At 35.1% G+C, this 19,624-nt stretch overlaps 2 protein-coding genes across 5 annotated transcripts in view; one reads left to right on the top strand and one right to left on the bottom strand.

Moving 5' to 3' along the window:
• Window positions 1–1,648, top strand: part of LOC121731514 (NADPH--cytochrome P450 reductase) — a 30,883-nt gene extending 29,235 nt beyond the window's left edge. For all 3 annotated transcript variants that reach the window (XM_042120960.1, XM_042120961.1, XM_042120962.1), the window contains one exon: window positions 542–1,648. In XM_042120960.1, the coding sequence (XP_041976894.1) occupies window positions 542–686 (145 nt within the window). In that variant the 3' untranslated portion in view covers window positions 687–1,648. The remainder of the gene's footprint in view (window positions 1–541) is intronic.
• An 8,390-nt stretch (window positions 1,649–10,038) lies between these two features.
• On the bottom strand, window positions 10,039–19,322 carry LOC121731505 (A-kinase anchor protein 1, mitochondrial). 2 transcript variants are annotated; one of them, XM_042120939.1, is made up of 8 exons: window positions 19,152–19,322; window positions 17,167–17,977; window positions 16,743–16,983; window positions 16,226–16,365; window positions 15,971–16,148; window positions 14,427–14,645; window positions 12,389–12,522; window positions 10,039–11,418 (listed from the first exon to the last, which is right to left on the bottom strand). In XM_042120939.1, the coding sequence occupies exons 2-8, from the start codon at window positions 17,953–17,955 to the stop codon at window positions 11,347–11,349; spliced, it is 1,773 nt and encodes a 590-aa protein (XP_041976873.1). In that variant the 5' UTR covers window positions 17,956–17,977; window positions 19,152–19,322; the 3' UTR covers window positions 10,039–11,346. The 2 variants fall into 2 exon arrangements, with proteins under 2 accessions (XP_041976873.1, XP_041976874.1); XM_042120940.1 differs by having other exon boundaries at window positions 15,971–16,142; window positions 19,152–19,321.
• Between the last annotated feature and the right edge of the window lie 302 nt (window positions 19,323–19,624).

The raw sequence follows: 19,624 nt of genomic DNA, 5'->3' as shown, positions 1-19,624 counted from the left end.
TCCTTATATTGGCTTTTCTTGTTTTTTGAGGTTTTCACTCTAAGTGTTTTCAACTTTTCACACACTAGGCCGAAGTTACGCGCCGTAAATTCCGCATGATTACGCCCGCAATGTATTTTAAATTACCGATGACACACTATTCCGTCGCGTTCCATCCGTATTTTGTATGCGTTTGACATTGCGGACGTAATCATGCGGAATTTACGACGCGTAACTTCGGCCTAGTGTGTTTAGACACTAAGGACTCATTAGAGTCTATTTATACTAGTGCAGAATCGAAGCGCATCGAAGCGTCTTACCAAATTCGCTAGAATGCGCACTGCGCAGGTCTTTTCAAAACCTCAGAAGTAATGTTCGCTCTGGAGTTGACGTTGAATTGTTATTTTCAGTTTTGGTAAGTCGCTTCGATGCGCTCTACGCTAGTATAAATCGACCCTTAGTCCTTAGAGTGAAAACCTTGTTAGGACTTTTTCAATCATTGACACCTTTGCCAATTATTGATAAAGTTCTATGCATTATTATTATAATATTTTTTATACAGCGACGCGAAGAACATGGCCGTGGACGTGCGTAACATCGTGGTGCGCGCAATCCGGGAGAAGGGCGGGCGCACGGAGGCCGAGGCGGCGCAGTTCATCAAGAAACTCGAGTCCATGAAGAAATACTCCGCCGACGTCTGGAGCTAAACCCTGGCCGGGTGCCGCCGTACTCGGTCGACGCGATAAGTGGCCAACTCGTTTGTTACCGACCCGATGACTTCGTTCTCTCGTAGCAACAAATATGCGGCGATAACGAGATATTTAGCGAGAATCGAAATGCAAAACAGAAGTAGGTTGTTGTTGTCCGTCGCCGACCGCCGTGCGTCAGCATGTTTTGACGTTAAGCGTCGTCATGATGATGAAGAATAAGCGTCGTCACGATGACGGTCGTCGTTTGAATGTTAATTTTTTACAATTCTAATAGTAACATATAATTTTTATTGTAACGACTTTTTCGACGTTACAGATTCTAGGACAAGTGCGTATTTAATTAGTTATAATTAGCAGTTCACAAATTATATAACTGGAAGTATATAGTAGTTAAAGATATCTAATATTTTTGTTAAGCGAAGGTCATATTTATACTATAATGATACATCGGAAATATTTTTTAGCTTTTATAAGTAATATAGATTATCTAAAATAAATTATTATCGATTGTGTAAACTGATCCAACTGACTGTGATGTTGCGCGTGTGAACTGTGACCTAGCTGCTAAGCTGCACGCTGTAGGGAGTCTGGGAAGTGGCCGAGGGGGACTCCCCACTCCCCAGTCCCCACACCGAGTGCGATCTAATACCATAATAAAATCAAACTATTTAATTTATATAGTTTAAATCCGACATTATATCGTTAATATTGAGTGGTACAACTATGTCGTAAGTATTATGGTATGGCTGAAATAAAATCATACGGTTGAAAATATGCTACGTTTTATATTTTTTATAATTTAAAGATTTTATTTTTTTCGGTTGTAACTTTTATATATATTTTGTAGCAAATGCTTAATGTTTTAATACTTTTAATACTGTTGTTAGTGAAAATATGGAATGGGTATTTTTAGTTTCCGCATAATTTGTTATTTAAGTAAAATACATTTATTGTATACAAATTGTTTTTTATTTGCCGACGTCACTCCTCATCAATCGTCGTGTGTACTGTGTAGTACTCGCGCGGTGCGTGAAGGCCAAAGTTGTTTCTAGAACATGCTCGTTTAATCTTTAACTGTAGTTGTTTAACTTTTGTTTTCAAAGTCGCTTTGAAGTAATAGGTGACAATAATAGCTTGTACAAAAGTAGTAAACTATATATTCATGGGCGTACCCACCTTCTGAGCCAGGGGGGGGCAAATTATGCAGGTTCTGGGCCAGGGGGGCGGGGACAAATCAGATTTTTCATAAGCTAGGTGTTTATTAAGAATTAATAATTTTAGTAGTTAAAATATTGTATTGCAAACAAATGGCAAAAATTCGTTTTCTTAATTTTTAATTTTTATAGATAAAAGTACTAGATAATATACCAATATAGGGCGATTCCATTATCGCGGGTGCAACATTTTGACGCACTTAAAGCGTCCTACTGACAAAATAAAACATATTTATTAATAAATTATCTTCAGAAGGGATACATTTTAACTAGTTTAATCATGATTTGTAAATGAAAACTATAATTAAATCTAAGAAAAGCCACAAAATATGTTTGAAGTACTATCGCGGGTGCAATCAAATCGGCCCTCCATTAACAACTCGGACGAGTTCATTTGAGAATACTGTTAATTGTGAAACTTTTAGTAATTTATTAACCCATATTTTAAAAGTGTATAAGACAAAGAAATTATTTAACTAGATACAATTAATTTAATTTATTAGTACTAGGAATTATTAACAATTTCCACGATCGCGGGTGCAACATCAGAATATCGCGGGTGCAACAAGTCTAAAGAAATTGAATTTACTCATAAGTCTGCGACTAATTTCTACATTTTTGATAAGCAATAATAATATTATTAGTAAGATGTAATAATACTACTTAAAATTTTGTTATTTTTTAATTATCAGTCATTTATCGATCAGATTAAGTCTGCGACTAATTTCTACATTTTTGATATGCAATAATAATATTATTAGTAAGATGTAATAATACTACTTAAAATTTTGTTATTTTTTAATTATCAGTCATTTATCGATCTGAATAAGTCTGCGACTAATTTCTACATTTTTGATATGCAATAATAATATTATTAGTAAGATGTAATAATACTACTTAAAATTTTGTTATTTTTTTATTATCAGTCATTTATCGATCTGAGAAAATAAATCGTCTAAATCACTAAAACAATTTAATAATGTAAATTAGGCAAACGTTTTTCGATGTATTGCTATAAAACCGAACTACAGCAAACATTAAATTCAAAATTAATATCTATAATTTAAAAGAATATGGGAAAATGATAAGTAAAAATATTTTTTTCAAAGAAAAATTATATGATTTTTTTATGTCATTTGTAGCATGTCTTCTAAAATGTTTAAAAATAAAACAAGATTAATCATCATTTGAAACATCTGTTTTGTAATACATGTCCCCCGTGATTTCGTAGCAATATGTGAGTCGACGGCGACTCACATATATAAGGACGGCCTTAGGGGCATATAGATTATCATTTGTAGGATCATATAAGTATATGGTCCAATATAAATCAAGGAGGAAATGAATCATATGTCATCATAATATGTCTATATTACATTATATAAATGACTCAATGATCTAGGATGCAATATAAATGATAATGTAATATCTCCCTAACATTTGATAATATGGAATCAACGGTTGCTTCGATCCGTATCCACTATCCAGACAATCCGGAATGACGCAAGCGATTCACATTTCAAAAGAATAAATTTTCCAACGGGAACGAAATTTTGAATAACAAAGATTTGCTTTTTTTGTGATCCTTGAGTTTGTAGGTCATTGTTGAGGTCGTCATTTAAGTTTAACTTTTATTATCACAACGACATCTCTGAGGGTATTATCTTGTTATTTTTGTTTTTTATTTGCCTTACTAGAGAAAAAGAACAGCTTCGATAAACCCACTGCCTAGTTATCTGACGACAAAGACAAACAAATTACACCTCTAGTGCCAAAGGAGACACACATACACTAGAAAACATAACACTTAGTGCCGCTGTCGAATAAAAACAATTATTACTTACTTACTTAAAACGAAATTGACGAGATTTTTATAAACTACAATATAACAAGGAAAACCACCGAATGGAAAAGTCTGTATAAGGTCTATTCCGTTCGTTCGCCGGACATGTACGACGTACGTATGAACTCGTTTTTAATTTACTAATTTGGAATATACCAGGTAGCGTGATATCCTGCCCATTATTATTTATAGATTTAAGGCTGCGTAAAGGCGCAAACTGCCGATAAATGAGTATTAATCAGTCCGAATAATTTATTTATAACGACCTACGATTGAAGTTTATTACGAAATTGCACACGCGCAGTTCGGCCCCCACTAAGGTCGCTAGCGAAAATAATGTTCAGCTTTAAATTAAACGTTAAAACATTGTTCGTGCACACTGCACATATACCTAAACACATCCATACTAATAGTATAAATGCGAAAGTGTGTCTGTCTGTCTGTCGACTGTCTGTTATCTTCACGCCCAAACCGCTAAACCGATTTGCTGAAACTTAGGAACACTTTGAGTACCGGGACATAGGCTACTTTTTATTCTGGAAAAATTTGCGGTTCCCACGCGATAAATGAGTTTTGGCGCAACGGAGTTGCGGGCATCATATAGTAGTAAGTAGTTACACTTCAAGCAAGTGTAAGGGTGGGTTGCACCAGAGGCGTGGTTAGAGTTATGGTCAAAGTTATGGTTATAGTTAAGGCTAACTTTAACCTTAACTTTGACCACAGAAGTTGACAGATGACAGCTGGTCCGACAAGGCTTGAAATGAACGTGGGCGGGGGCGCTGCTGGTAAAGGAGAACTGTCAAAAAAATGGTCCTTTTTTCGCCACATTCATTCAAAGCCTTGTCAAGCTCAAGGTTATGGTTAAGTATGGCGTCCACGGTTTGACTTTAACCAAAGATTTGACATTTTGCATTGTAGTTATAGCTATAGTTATAGTTAAAGTAAGTTGGTGCTAGAAAATTGCTTCTAGAAAGTGCTATTCTGAATAGCACTTGATAAATGGCAAAGGTCAAGCAGATTCGAGGAGTATTTAAATTTTGCGGAAAATATACTGATTGAATTTTAAATTAACACAATATGTAGGTAAGTACATGTTAGTATAAGTTATAGATACAGAATTAAATATTCAAGTAGGCATGTGAATATAACGAAAATGAGGTGGTAGTTATAAACTGTTTAATAATAAGCCGGTTGTTATTGTTTTTTTGACATAAGTAAGACTTCAAGCTCATACATACTTAGTTAGGTATGAGCTTGAAGTCATGTTGAGCTACATTGCTCCTTTGGTGGAGGTGTTTTGACATGGTCCATATTATTATTAAAATTACATAATATTATAATTATAACAATAAATAATCAAGTACCTGAGACTGTGTGACTGTGCATGCATTAGAGTCCATTTTTAAGTAAAGTAAGTCCATTTTTAGAGTAAAGTAAGATAAAGTGGGAATTGGGATACCATACCTACAGCATACGATGCTCCATTCGCACCGGACCAGTGTCCTCGCTCGTATATTAACCTATTGACTGTTGTCACCTACACCTACAATAATCATTCACTACTTAGTATTGATATTTGAGATGATTATTGTTACTATTATTTTTTATATCATAAGGGGCAAACGAGCAAATGGGTCACTAATAGAAAGCAACTACCGTTGCGCGTTGTCCGGCATGGTCACTCGCAAGTCCCAACATAAGAGTAGTTGCAGGTGCGTTGCCTGACATTAGATTATTAAGTAGGTAGTAGGTACGTATCTAGTATTTAAAATGACACTCGTTAATTTTAAGTCAGTTGGTCGTTCACTCTCCGTCATTTGAAAAGCGTGTTATGGCTCCTTATTGATTATCTTATATATAAAATTCTCGTGTCACAATGTTCGTTCCCCGCGTACTCCTCCGAAACGGCTTGACCGATTCTCATGAAATTTTATGAGCATATTGAGTAGGTCTGAGAATCGGCCAACATCTATTTTTCATACCCCTAAGTAATAAGGGTTGTCAACCCTTAATTTTTTTTTAATTTTTTGAATTATTTATATGGCAAAACAATGTTTGCCGGGTCAGCTAGTTATAAACATAAATAATAAGGAGCCGATCCCTTCAAACTCAAAAGTCAAAACATACTTACGAGTTACTGTACGTAGTTAATTTATAACGCCTGTGTTTTTTAAAATATCGTAACTAATGTTTACTGTCGTGTTTACTGTATTCTTCGTGGTTCTTCTCGCTGGGCTAACTCCCTGACCCTATGCACGTCAATTCTGAAAACATTCTTTAAAATATGTAGATATTTAGAAATAAAATCTGTTCTGAGAATAAAACTAATTCTTACAACTTGACAATTAAAGTGTACATGAATAAGTGTACAATTTATTTGGCGTCAGTCACGATTCACGTCATGCCATTAAACCTACTTCTTTGCAATTAAAATTGTAATTTTAAATTGCAAAAGTTTTTACTGCGTCGACGCTTAATGTGTGTACACTGTACACACTACACATGTAGGTACTTACCTACTTGTTACATAATATCATGTTATTACGCAAATAAGTCAGTATAATAATATTTTCTTCTAAAGGAAAATTATTCCATTCGATAGGACGATGTATTTACCTATTACAATTTACATGACTACTTACTACCTAATCCTATGCTGTTAATTGCTGTAGAACGTGTCTGTCACAGAAGGTATACATATAGTAGAGCATCTGTTTAGTTTACCTTACACCAATAATTACACCTATATTATTGCCTTGATAAAGATAGTAGAAATCACAACTCTACATAAGCGGTAGGAACCTGTTTAGTGCTGTACAGCGATTTTTAAATTTTTATTGTGTGATTGCAAATTCTGTATTACTGTAGGAATTACATTATATTGCATCAATAATAATTAATCTAAAGTAAAATTTTAGACGCATACAAGTTTGCCAGTCCTATAAAAACTAACTAATAGTTTACCTACTGCTTTTATACCCATCACTTGATTTTTATTGACCCTCATTTTAATGATCCTTAAACTTTAATTTAATAAAGAGTTTGACAGATAATGTATGGGCTTAGGTAAGTATATCTTCTTTTAATATCAGTTAAGTAGGTAATTACCTAATATTCGTGTGCGGAAGTAATTACTGATACTTAATTGGTCGCTGTTAAGCATTTGTGTACTAAGTAACTCACAATTAAAACATTTTTTTGTAGAATTAATGCAGTCTTGTTCTAAATGATCATTACTACATACATTTAACTTAGTACGTTTTTTTTGTGGGATAATAGTTGGTACACAAATGTTTAATAGCGTCCAATTTAGGAAGCGACATATTCATTAATACTTAAAAGATATAAAATGATAATATCTACATTCTACGCCCTGTTAATGCTATCAATCATTAATTAGGTATGTATTATTAGCTACTAGCTGTTGCCCGCGACTTCGTCCGTGTGGACTTCAGTTTATAGCGCGCGATGTCAACAAAATTGGTGTCAAAAGCTTTTATAAAAAAAACCCTGGTACCCCTTAAATCAAAACAGCTGTGCAATGTGCACATAATATTTCATTTTTTTAAATTAAACTTTATATATTATGCCAAATTTTAAAGCTTATTTAGCCCCCCAATTACACAACTTTATCCATAAACTATTTATCATTGATAGGTTTAAGGTTAAGTCACTGTATATAATATAAAGTACTGACTTATTAAATAACGTAAAATAGTAGTTAATAACAATCGAAAAAAATCGAAATTTTAATGTGTAATGATATCACCTGTTATAGAAAGATGTTGGGCAAGCGTTAGCGCGATGTAAGAGACGCACGGCGCCATCTAGTATGAATTTTTGGAACTAACTTAATTTGAACAAATTTTCGTATTTTCACCCCCTTACAACCCTTTTTTCCGGTAAAAAAGTAGCCTATGTTCTTTCTCAGGCTTTAGACTATCTGTATACAAAATTTCATTACAATCGGTGCGGTAGTTTTGGCGTGAAAGCGAGACAGACAGACAGACAGAGATACTTTCGCATTTATCAAATCAAATCATTTAATTCAGGCATCAGAGGCCCATTTAACAAATACCTTAAATCTAACATACATATAATTATATAATAAATACCTTAAAACTAACATACATATTTTATATATACTTAAAAACTAACACTGTTACATTTTGCCGGCGACGTGACTCGCTTCGTTCCGGAGTCTCCCCCGGAACCTCCGATAGACTACATCCATCGGCCAGAACTCCGGCGCCTTGAAAGTCGACAGAAGATTCGTCGGTACTCTCACCACAAAGGAGCTAAAGTTAACATTGTGGCGAGACTGCAGACGCTCGACCCTCAGGCGCAGTGTCGTCTTCTTCTGGATGTAGTCCACGACATCCTGGACCTCCATGGACCAGTGCAGGCGGGATATGTACAGGGGCGTCGCGGGGACCTCGCTCCGCAGACGCAGCTCAGGTACATATGGTGCGGTGCCGCGATAGTTGCGGGCGGCGGGCTTCTTCCTCCTCTCCACCAGTATGAAGCCTCCTCATCGCACCTCCTGCCTTCGTCCTTGCCAAGCCGAGAAGATTCCACCTTGTGGCTCTTCGTAGCCTTGCGGCTCTCAGTCTCGCGACTCTTCGAAGCCTTGCGGCTCTCATTCGCCCCATTAGTTTTCGCCCGCGGGGGAGGTGCGGGGCGACCAGCAACAGTCAATTTATAATATTAGCATAGATTATGTGTTATCGTTATGGACCATATCATGTGGACATTGCTATCTCTATCTAATCACACCTCTTATGATTAGCTCTAGGCTCTGTTAGGTATTATTATTCAAACACCTTTTCAGGAAATGATTCCGATTTTGTCACACAGAAAACGACATTCAAAGTATAATAATGCAATGATTTTACATCAAATTCTATACTTACAGTCTATACCCGTGGTCGTCCGTTATCTGTGCGGCCCGCGACAATGTTAATTATTTGAATGTTCAACTAAACTACACAATGGTTAGAATATCTGCGGCCCGGTGCTGGCACTCACTTTGTAATGTGTGGCCCTTGCTTGGCCAGTAAAGTGTGACGACCGCTGATCTATTACTCTATACTGTTTAGTATAATCATTAGTTTTAAAAATAAGTAGGTAAGTAGTACAATCGAGCATAGAACCTTCTGCTGTTTGAAAGTCGGTTAAAAATTTCAAGTGTTCAAGAAAGCAGGTTTAATCGCAAAAAAACACGTTTTATTACATCCATAGTAATAATTATAAAAATGTGTCTTTATTTTCTCTTTTAGTGGGCCCCTAGACTCAATTATATTGTGCAATATCATTGAACAATTTATTTGACAAGATTGAAAGGCGGGCGCGTTCAATATCTACCCTAGACCGTCAATAATATTGCAAGGTACGTGATATTGTACAATAAAATTGATCGTCTAGGGCAGCCTTTCCCAAAGTGGGTGATAACGCCCCCTTGTGGGCGCTGAAGGTCTAAAGGCGATACAGAAAATAAATTGGGGGCGTTGTGTAGAGGCTACGGGGCTAATTTGTATTTTTATTTCATCTAGTGCATTTTAAGTTGAAACAATGGGGGTGCTAAAACATATTAATTTGTTCTCGAAGTGGGCAGTAGACAAAATACGTTTGGGAACCCCTGGTCTAGGGCCAGCTAACGCTTATTCACTAAAGCCTAACTGCCGCACTTCAAGACATTTAATGATGATTAAACTACAATTTTATGAAGTGGCAAACAATATCTATTATTATACTATTTTAACTTATAGTTGTAGACTGCAGATGTTCTCAATTCTCATATCTACTATGAAAACCAAAATAGTTAAGGTCAAAGGGTACTATGTATCTCATTGTATCAGGACACAGTTCGATGCTTATGCAAATAGTACATGGGTAAATGTATGAGCTGTGTATTTATTTTCTAAGGAATCATAATGTTATGATCTTTGTAAGATGAATTTAAGCATGTTATAATAATATGTATTCTAATTTCCATAAAAAAATACCTGCACTCCAAGTTCAAACAAAGTTTAAAGACATCTCTATTGCCTGCAATAATTATCATCATTTAGAATTTAGATGAACATATTGACATTGTATTTCAACTACATAGGAAATAACCACATTCAAGAAAATTTGTCTTTCATATTCCACCACCTATCATTCCACCTATTCCAGTTTCAGTTTTCTTCCGTTGGTGATATTTCTACACAGTATGTATTATTTACAATTTTTAATTAAAATACTTTGAAGTCTTAAGATACTAGGGTACAGGCTTAAAAGAAATGCCAGATAATTTTAAAAACGATAATTTATTGATTTAACCGCAAATATATTAATTTATATACAATAGGGGTATCAACAATATGCAAACGGAGACCTAGCCACAACGATCAAATCTCTCAGAATTCAGCTAATCCAGTATTTGTTCCGTAAATAAACACCATCGATTTGTAATAAAATATCAGATACAGAGTGTACTCCCGAAGCTAACTACAAACCAATGTAACCTTAAACAAAACATAGCCTGCCAAATTCACTACACAGTATGCATACAAACTCGAACACTATTGTAAACACCTAAATCGCGAACATAGTAAAAATACTGAACTTTAGAACACAAGTACCAAATTGCTTTTAGTATCTACTTAAATCTAATATTATGTACATTATTAAAGTCAGGACAATCGACTGCTCATTATAACTTAAGTATTTGTATAAACATGCCAAATTTAACAGTGTGCATAGTAGCAGCCTAGTCGGTACCTGTCTCAAATCATCTCGTACAAAATATGACTCCCGAGTCACCTTATTGAAAGCGACCAGCTCCAAGTCACAGACTTTAAAGTAAAAATAAATGAGTCACAAATACACCGCGTCACTTCTGCATTGCGACAAATGAGAGGCACCGGTAAAGAAGAACGCTTACGTACTTTACGTAGATCTACATTTAGAAATATTTACATTTAATTTTTAGAAGTCAGATCAGTACAACAAAAAAGTTTTTCCAGAAGAATTTTCTAAAAAAACTTCTACATCTTAATATTTTTACATCATATTACATGAACAAGGCACGATTCATAAGGCGAAATAAAGATTGCGGATCCTATCGATACGGAAATCGGTAAAAAAATGCTCGAGGCAGTGCGTTTCATCGATTATAATGAGCATCCTGACCATCACTCGACGACCTAAAGTGCCAAAATATAATTCCTAAAACTATCAGACAGCATTCACTGCTCGACTTAACACTTAAGCGTATAATTCGTATTACTCGTAGGATTATACGCGTAATTAAATACAAATCTAAACTCCATAGGAATATGTTCGTTAGCACTTACATCAGTCGTTTAATATTACTTCAATATACAAAAAAAAGTCAACACATAAAAATCTACTCTGGAAACGGACTTTCCCTGCAGCGGCGCGACAAACGAAGTAGCTACTGTTATATCGAGGAACGCGAAGACTCTTTGAACGTAACTCGTAATGTAAGATCACACGTTAACGTGTTCGTGGTGAGGGCTGGAGGATGTCTGACGCTAGGATGTAATCTCACATTAGGGTCGTGTGGGGCGGGGCGGGCGGCGGGGGGCGGAGCTCACGTGTCGGCGGGCACGTCCCACTCCGCCAGCCCGCGGTCCACCAGCTCTTGGTTTAAGAATATCACTTGCTGGAAACAAAAAAAGCACATTTTTTTTATCTTTGGCTTAATTTAATTATAATTTTTAATGACTATTCTGCCGTACTCAGAGTGGAACATTAATTACTTAAATGTCATTAATTTAAAAATTTGACATGAACCTCATACATTATCTGTCAAACTCTTCATTAAATTGAACATTAATCATAATTAAATGTCTATGAGTGTGGCCGTATGGGTAATAAATAAATTATTTGATTTGACATACTTTAATATGTGAATTCAATCCTATATAAAAGTAGCATAATATATTATATTTCCTAAATAAACATGTTATTAAACACACACAACTTCTTCAAAAATCTTAATTTTATTATGTATTTAATTACGTTCAACTTTCAAGTAATTAATATTCGTCTCTGAGCGCAGCACTTACTAGTTGAGTTATATCGACGTTAGATCGATATACAATCGACACTGTGATAAACATGTCTATGGTTTATAGCTAGCAGGAAAACCACATCAAAAGAGTAGCATTACAATTTGCGCGCGGCTCCGCCCGCGTAAAAACAGTATCCAACGGTAATCGTACTTCTCCCTGTGATAAAAAGCCCTATGTTCTTTCCCTTAAAAAATCGGCCCAATATTTTCACATGCAAACAAAATCTAATATATAATATACAATTCTCGCGTCACGTGGTGCGTGGTCGTGTGCTCCTCTGAAACGGCTCGACCGATTTTCGTGAATCTTAGCATATCGGCTAGGGGATGAGAATCGGACAACGTCTACTTTTTATATTGACAAGTTGATGTAAATTATTACAACTCGAGACTGACGGCGACCATTGTTTGTGCGACGGGATAGCGATGGACGTTGCCATGGTGCCATACTTATTTAGTCACTTCAATAAAATAATATGGGCGAAATACTTTATATGGCAAAACAACGTTTGCCGGGACAGCTAGTAATAGTATAATAAACTACTAGAAGGGTACAAACCTGCGGGTTGATGGTGAGGTAGAGGTGCACCAGCGGCCGTGCGGCCTCGTCGTATCCCGCCACCTGCGCGTGCAGCAGCTGCCCCGCCGTCAGACCCGCCATGATGCGCAGCGCCTCGCCGCTCCATTCCGCTTCTGAAACCACACATTATAATATAATCTACAAGTGCCTATAAATTTTACCTCTGACCTTATAGATTTGATCTCTATGTATAATTATAAACCAATGTTGTTTCAGGCAGGTCACTTTTATGGACAAAACTAAGTGACTTTAGGGTGTGTATTTATTCCTTATATAGTAAGTAGGGGAGGGGAAGAGGGGATTTCGCAACCTGCTCGGGCGTGTCAGATTAAGCTTGTACGTATAGACTTCCGACATGTGTCTAGTTATCATGGTATTATAGAAATTAGATTTCTCACGTGGTGGGTTTAAAAAAGTAATTTTGAAGTATTGAATTATTATTGGATCGATCGGTCAGATTAAGATAGGGGGATGTTGAGCATACCCCAAAGAAGCTTCCATATAAAGGTAAGGTAAGCCTGTAGAGACATTTTAAATTATAGAAAAATAAAGCTTCATATTTTTCTAACCAAGCTTTGCAGGTATTTTATGTTGCACTTGACTAAATAATTTAGATCTTGTTGTCTAAAATCTTGTTATAATTTATATAAAAAACAATTTTCTAAATATATTTTCTTTTTCATTACTCTTTTAGCGCTGCTACTTTCACAGTGAACTCAATACAGGAAACTCGTACACACTCTAAACTCTAAAGTATTATCTATTAATAATAATCTCAACATTCATAATAATATTATTTCAAATTCCTTGGTTCTGGTGACACAGATAACTATAGTTTGTGCGTTTTATGATCATATGCGTGGCACATTATAATTGACAATAGTAGGGAAGTTACCTAACAAAAATTAATCGATAGTTTCAAAATATCGAATAACTTCGTAAAGGAACTGCAATCGAAATTATCGATTTCGTACTGACATTTCAGTGGTGCCGGCGATTTAAGATGGCCGCCCTTTTTTATCGATTTGATTTCGATTCAACAGAGTCAATCTCTATTGACATAAGTTCTGTTTCATGCATATGACATTTTTCAAATGTTTTTGTAACAATAATTTTATACTCCTATTTCACAGTTAATATTTATAATTTTTATTAATAAGTTAGCATTTAGCATCTTTTCATTTTTATTCATTTACAATTATTATAGGAAAATTTGTTTTTGTAGATGGAATATAATTTATTACATTTTGATTTTTTTTGTTTTCTTGTAAAAAAACCCCATAGCAAGGAACATGAAAACTGTCACCCATATCATCTTAGAACGCACAAACTATATTTTAACAACCCCCATAGTAAGATAGAACGTCAAAGGAGAAAGAACCTAACATAAATAAAAGCTGGTCAAAAGTCAATTATTAATCACAACATTAAAAAAAGTACAGTCATGGGCACCAGCCACCAAAGAACCCACATACATGATTTTTTTTGTGTATTTTATTGTGAATGTGCTCATACTGGTGTGTTTGTACCAACCTTCGTCAACTTTAATACAAAATAGTGTAGATGAAAGGGTGGACGAATGAAATAAAGAAGCAACTAAAAATTTCTACCATTTATAAAATCATGCATTAATGTTTTGCTTTAAAAGTTTAGTTAGCATAATTAAAATACAATCAGAAAAAATATCTTCGTTAGCATTTAGCATATCGATATTTTTATTACTTGTCATGTAACTGGAGCAGTATTTGCATAAGTAATAGGACTAATAATGAAATTAAATTTAAATTAATTAAAATCATCAGTAGATTTTCAATGAAATAAAAATAATTTAACAGTAGTTAAATATTGTAGAATATAAATTAGAATTATAAAAATAGTTACAAGTTCATATAAGTAGAACAAGCATAAATAAGCAATAAATCCATAAATAATTATGTCGAGAACATAAGAGATGAATAGGAATAAAGAATTAATGAAGAATTATGCAGGATGATAATAATAAATCAATGAGAATAACCGTTGTTTGCTGGTTTCACAAACGCTAAAAGGGCTTCCGTTGCCTGGAAAGGAAGTGTCATGAAATCTGAGCGAATCTGCCTCAGCTGGTCATTGTCTACGGTCAAGTATCCGCCGAAGTCGACGAGTTTCACCACGGACGTGTCATTCTCTTCCGAGGTGGAGATCACTTGCGCGCGATACCAGTTGTTCTCTGTCGGTGCGGCGCAGATGGAACCCTCTGTAATTTGAAAATATTTCATCCCTGTAGCTCTGTGATCAAATCATTTTACAGTAAACGTAAGCAGGCAGTCAGGACCTGACAGCCGACTGAAGACTGTTAAGTGCTGAAAAGTGCAAACTGTAGCACATTCACACATTCATATATCAAATGGAAGGGCTTAAAAAGTTAATCATTTTAGTGTATCACGAAAAATTTCTTAACAATGGGGGAAAAAGTTAAAGAGGGTAGAAGTTTAAAAAAAATGTACAAAAGGAAAACCCTGTATTAATGCGTCAATTTATAGTGTTGCAGCTAGTAAGGAATCATTTCTGGAAAATAAGAATAGCAAACTTAAGTGTTTTTTTTAAATTAATTTGTTTCACATATAAATGGAACATATGAGAAAATCATAAAATGCTGAACATCAAACCTTCCCTTGATTGTGTGGGATATGTCGTAGGATGATTTGATAAATCCGTGTTTTCGTAATAAGCGTGATTATGATGAAGGAGGCGTGTTCTGTCGAGGGTCACCAATGTGGGATATAAGCGTGGTGGCCACAAAGGAAGATCTTCTGACTGAGCGACGTGTTATGCTCGGTCACGCCGGAACCCACGTGATACATTTCAGCTGTCGTATAGGCAATATTAGGCTAATTCGCCACAATTGTATTGTATACTATCACTTAGAAATATTGTTCAATATTAGCAATACTAACAAATGGACAATGTTACAATAATACAGGTGTTTTTTTTTTCTTTTTTTGAGTCAAATAAAATGTCTTGTATTTATTGCACCATTTGCTAATATTGCTAATTATAAAAGGCTATACTATATTATATTACTCTCTTAAACTTTTTCTCCCATGGTTTGGAGATTTTTCATCATACAATCAAATGTTCCACTTTTCAATCCCTTTCATTTGGTATATGATCAAGGTGCTACGCTTGTGGGTAAGATATGCCCCTCCTTCTTTGTTATAGTTTGGTTAAATTTCGTTACATTGCTTGGACTCGGGCTTGTTTTTTAACCCTTAACTGGTATCGGAGGTCAAAAATTACTCCAGGCGTTCGAATTTTTTACGATATTTTTACTATTTAAACATGTACACTCTTGTGCTTCTGTGTAATCTCGTTACGACGGGTGACGGAAGTGCGTCGCTCTACTGTTGCTGGAAACATACACTGCTGGGGTCAAAAATTACCCTCCATTACCAGAAGATTTGAGTAACATTAGTAAGGTATAATAGGGTAAGCTAATTTGTTATTTTTTTTATTATAGTAATATAAACATAAATAACCATTATCATTTCATAAAAAAAATTTAATGACTTTTGCACTTACCTTTGATGGGATGTGGCAGGGAAGGCACATCTGAATTTTGATATGTGGTAGCCATCAGCCGATGCAGGGCATGCAGTGATGGGAAGGTTGGGTGCAGCGGCTGCTGCAGGAAGAAATGCCCCGCACTGACTAGGCATGTCATGATCGTGTCATTATTGACCGACTCCACGAGCTGTAACTAACACATTAGCATATATTGCTCATCGACCGTTGACATTTAATTTATTTGCAGAACTGTTAGTTCTAAAAACTTACTTGCAAAAATTCAGGCAGTAGAGGTACCAATCTTTGATATAATTCTGCACTTATTTCTTGCGTCGTGAAATTGGGGAACCTCTTTTCTGGGAATTTCTCTTTAATCATTTCTAATGCAGCTTCTATTTCGCTCTGGGTTCCTGAGAATAAAAAAATATATATTTTCACATATAATTATTCTACTAAACAATCAGTATCATGATCTGTTACTTTGTTAGTTCTGATCTGTTACTAGGTTAGTGTTTTAAAAACAATAATATATATTTTTTTGGTTTTATCTTATCAGAATTTTACCAATTCAAGCTAAATATTGAAATTATGTAATAATATTTCTTGACCTTTGAGAAGAATTATTATTTTAAGCATAATACATTACAAAATATATTGATAGCTGTGTTATTACCATGCAGACTTTGGAAATAAATGGGAATGTACAATTCTGTTCTAAATGTAAACAAGTCTACATTTAGAATAAAGCAAAATATAGGTAAAAAAACCAAAGACTGGCAAACTGTACCTTCAATTGCACATATTTTTTGCTTCATAAGTTCTGGGTGCTTTCTGACATACACAGTTGCACCAGTCTTAGCCTTTATTCTGGTCACAAATGAGCCATATTTTCCTATTAATAGACCAACTAATGTCTGTGGTATTAAAAACTGGTGTATTCTCAAACCGGCCTCTGTAGATACCATGTTCATATTGGCCGGAGGCGGGCTGGCTGCTTCGGAGCATCCTTTTCCACTATCACTGGATCCCTGAAAGCACATCAATTTGATTAGAAGATGTCAATGTTCCTTCCGACAAGAGTAAAATAAATAAAAAAAATAAAAAACAAGAGGAAATAAAGGGGCTTGCAGGGGATTTTTACAACTCTCACAAACAAAACAGTTAATTACTTGGACAAGTGTCTATTTAAAAATAAGTACAGCAATACACACCTCACTGTGACTGTCAGAGAAGTGACATACTGATGGACTTGCAAGCAAAGGATCCACAGGGCTATGATTTGCAGAATCCCTTTCTGAAATACGCCTAGTTTGAGGATTTGAAAATTGAGCTTCATTTTCTTGTGGTGCATTCTCACAGGACTCTTCTTTAACACTACTACTGTTTTGGCCATCATTTTCATTCAGTCTGTCAGCAGTAGAGTCATGGACTTCACAAGTCATTGTGTCCTGGGGCTGCAAAATATTTGAGTCTTCGTAATGCTTGCTTTCTATTGGAGGCTCTTGGACGACTTCCTCTTTTACACTAAAAAAATTATCAGCGGGAGATTCCGCTTTGAAAGATGCAACTAGAGTACAATTAGGAGCTATAGTTAGAGATCCACTAATCACACATTTATCACTCTCCTTCTGGCTGCCATTGACGACAGACCTCTTCTCTTTTTCTAAAGATTTCTTTCTTATGATCTTATCTATTTGTATGTCAACCTCCTCGTCCGTCAGTTGCATCGGTGATGAGTGTTGTGAACCATAACCATTAGCAACGATGTCAATAGGTGCAGACTTAATTAAGGAGCGGTCTGCTTTGCCTATGGGAGATTTTTTCATATCCTCGAGTTGGGCATTTAGAGCTTCTGCCAACTCCTCTTTCAAAGTTTTCAACTTCTCTCTTCCTCCAGGGTCAGATTTTGCATACTCCCTTTTCTTTTTGAACCAGTATATACCTAGTAAAACTGCTATTGATGGGACTGACCACATGATAAGTTGACGACATGGAGCCATTATGATCAGCCACTTTCACAATCTAGAATAAAGAGTTAAATAGATAATACTTTCTAAATGTGGCTTTGGTTTTTGGCATACAATTTGGATAGCTGGGTAAAGGTACCTTAATGCTTCAACTCCCAAGCGGTTAAATTCGACAGCGAAAACAATAAATTTCCAGGAACCACGATCGAGGGATTAAGTTGAGAAAAGTTCATGTCAAAGGAATCTTTAATAATCATTTTATTGATTGAATTAAAATAGCTGATAAAGAATACAGATACAATTCATAATTTATATACAAGGGTTATGGTTGTGGATAGAGTAAATGTGAAAGTTGTTTATCCTTGACTTATGTTGGTAACCAAAACATAAATCTCGATATTACAAAATATAAAACAATGTTTCTAAATATTATACTACTAAGGAATATTTTAAATAAAGATATTTCCAAGTTATAAGAGATTTAACCTCAATTTATGAGTGATAAGACACAAAAATGTGACACAAGCACAACTGATAAAAATAGATAAGAAACTTATAAATTCAAACATTTCTGTATAATTTTTTGTGCTATTTTAAATTGGCAAAATAGCACACATAAAATATGTTTCCGGTGTTATTGTTTGTATCAACTAACCTCGATATTTAATTGTAAATAGGTATATCATGCTATTTTTATCTCTATAATAGAAATAGGTTAACAACATTCAGTTTTCATTTAACCGATCAAAAATGATATATTATGAATGTTTGGTTAATAAGCTGAATTCAAAACATTACCTACAATAATTATACATCGCCGGCCCAAACCATACGGAAAGTAGTAACATGTTATAAACGCCACGATTCGCCTACATATTTACATAATATAATGCTAGAACCTACTTACGCTTAAGCTTTTAATGATTTTAAAACATGTGCTTCTCGTTATTTTAGCCAAATGTTACGTTGTCGGTGAGGGTCACGAGCATAGTGGAAACCTTCACGGGCAACACGTAAGCATTTGTACCAAATTAAAAAAGAAGGTTACGCAATTTTTGGTTGTACAAAAATAGAAAAATTAGTTACTCGTGATATTTAAACATTTAAATAAAGCATTTGCTGTTACCAATATCAAAGTTATATGGAAAACTATGAAAAATAGATTCTCATCGAAACTCGTGTTAAAATCTTTTAACATTGCCGGTATGTAACGATATTTATATACTCACGTTCACAATGTAATGCAATTATAGTCACTTGGAAAAGTATACTAATAATAGATAAAATTTGTAAACAAAATGTTGAAAATATCAATGAATTTTGGTCAATAATAAATTTTTTACAATCCACGTGCTCTCAATGTTTTTCACCGAAGCACAACAAAATCCAATATGGCGATCTAGCAGTTGGCAACATTGATCAAAATTGAGGCCGCGAGCGAGTGGAAGTACTAATATATATTCTGTGGTGGAAGTCACATTACCATAGAGTATAAACTTGAACAAATGCTAATAGACACACCATACACGGTTACGTGCAATTAAATGAAATGAATTTTTCTATAATAACACTGATGAAATACTCAAACCAGATATGTTACCACCGCGCGCGTTGTGAAGCTTCAAATACGGCCCAATTGGGCCGTCTGTTGTTTAGTCTGCATCGAGCGCAGTCACGAACGTGCTGCGTCTTGTCTTACCTA

Source organism: Aricia agestis, chromosome 11 (assembly GCF_905147365.1).
Source record: "Aricia agestis chromosome 11, ilAriAges1.1, whole genome shotgun sequence".
Classification (NCBI taxonomy): Eukaryota; Metazoa; Arthropoda; class Insecta; order Lepidoptera; family Lycaenidae; genus Aricia; species Aricia agestis.
Note: the sequence above shows the minus strand (reverse complement) of the source record. Positions and strands in the feature narration are given on the sequence as shown.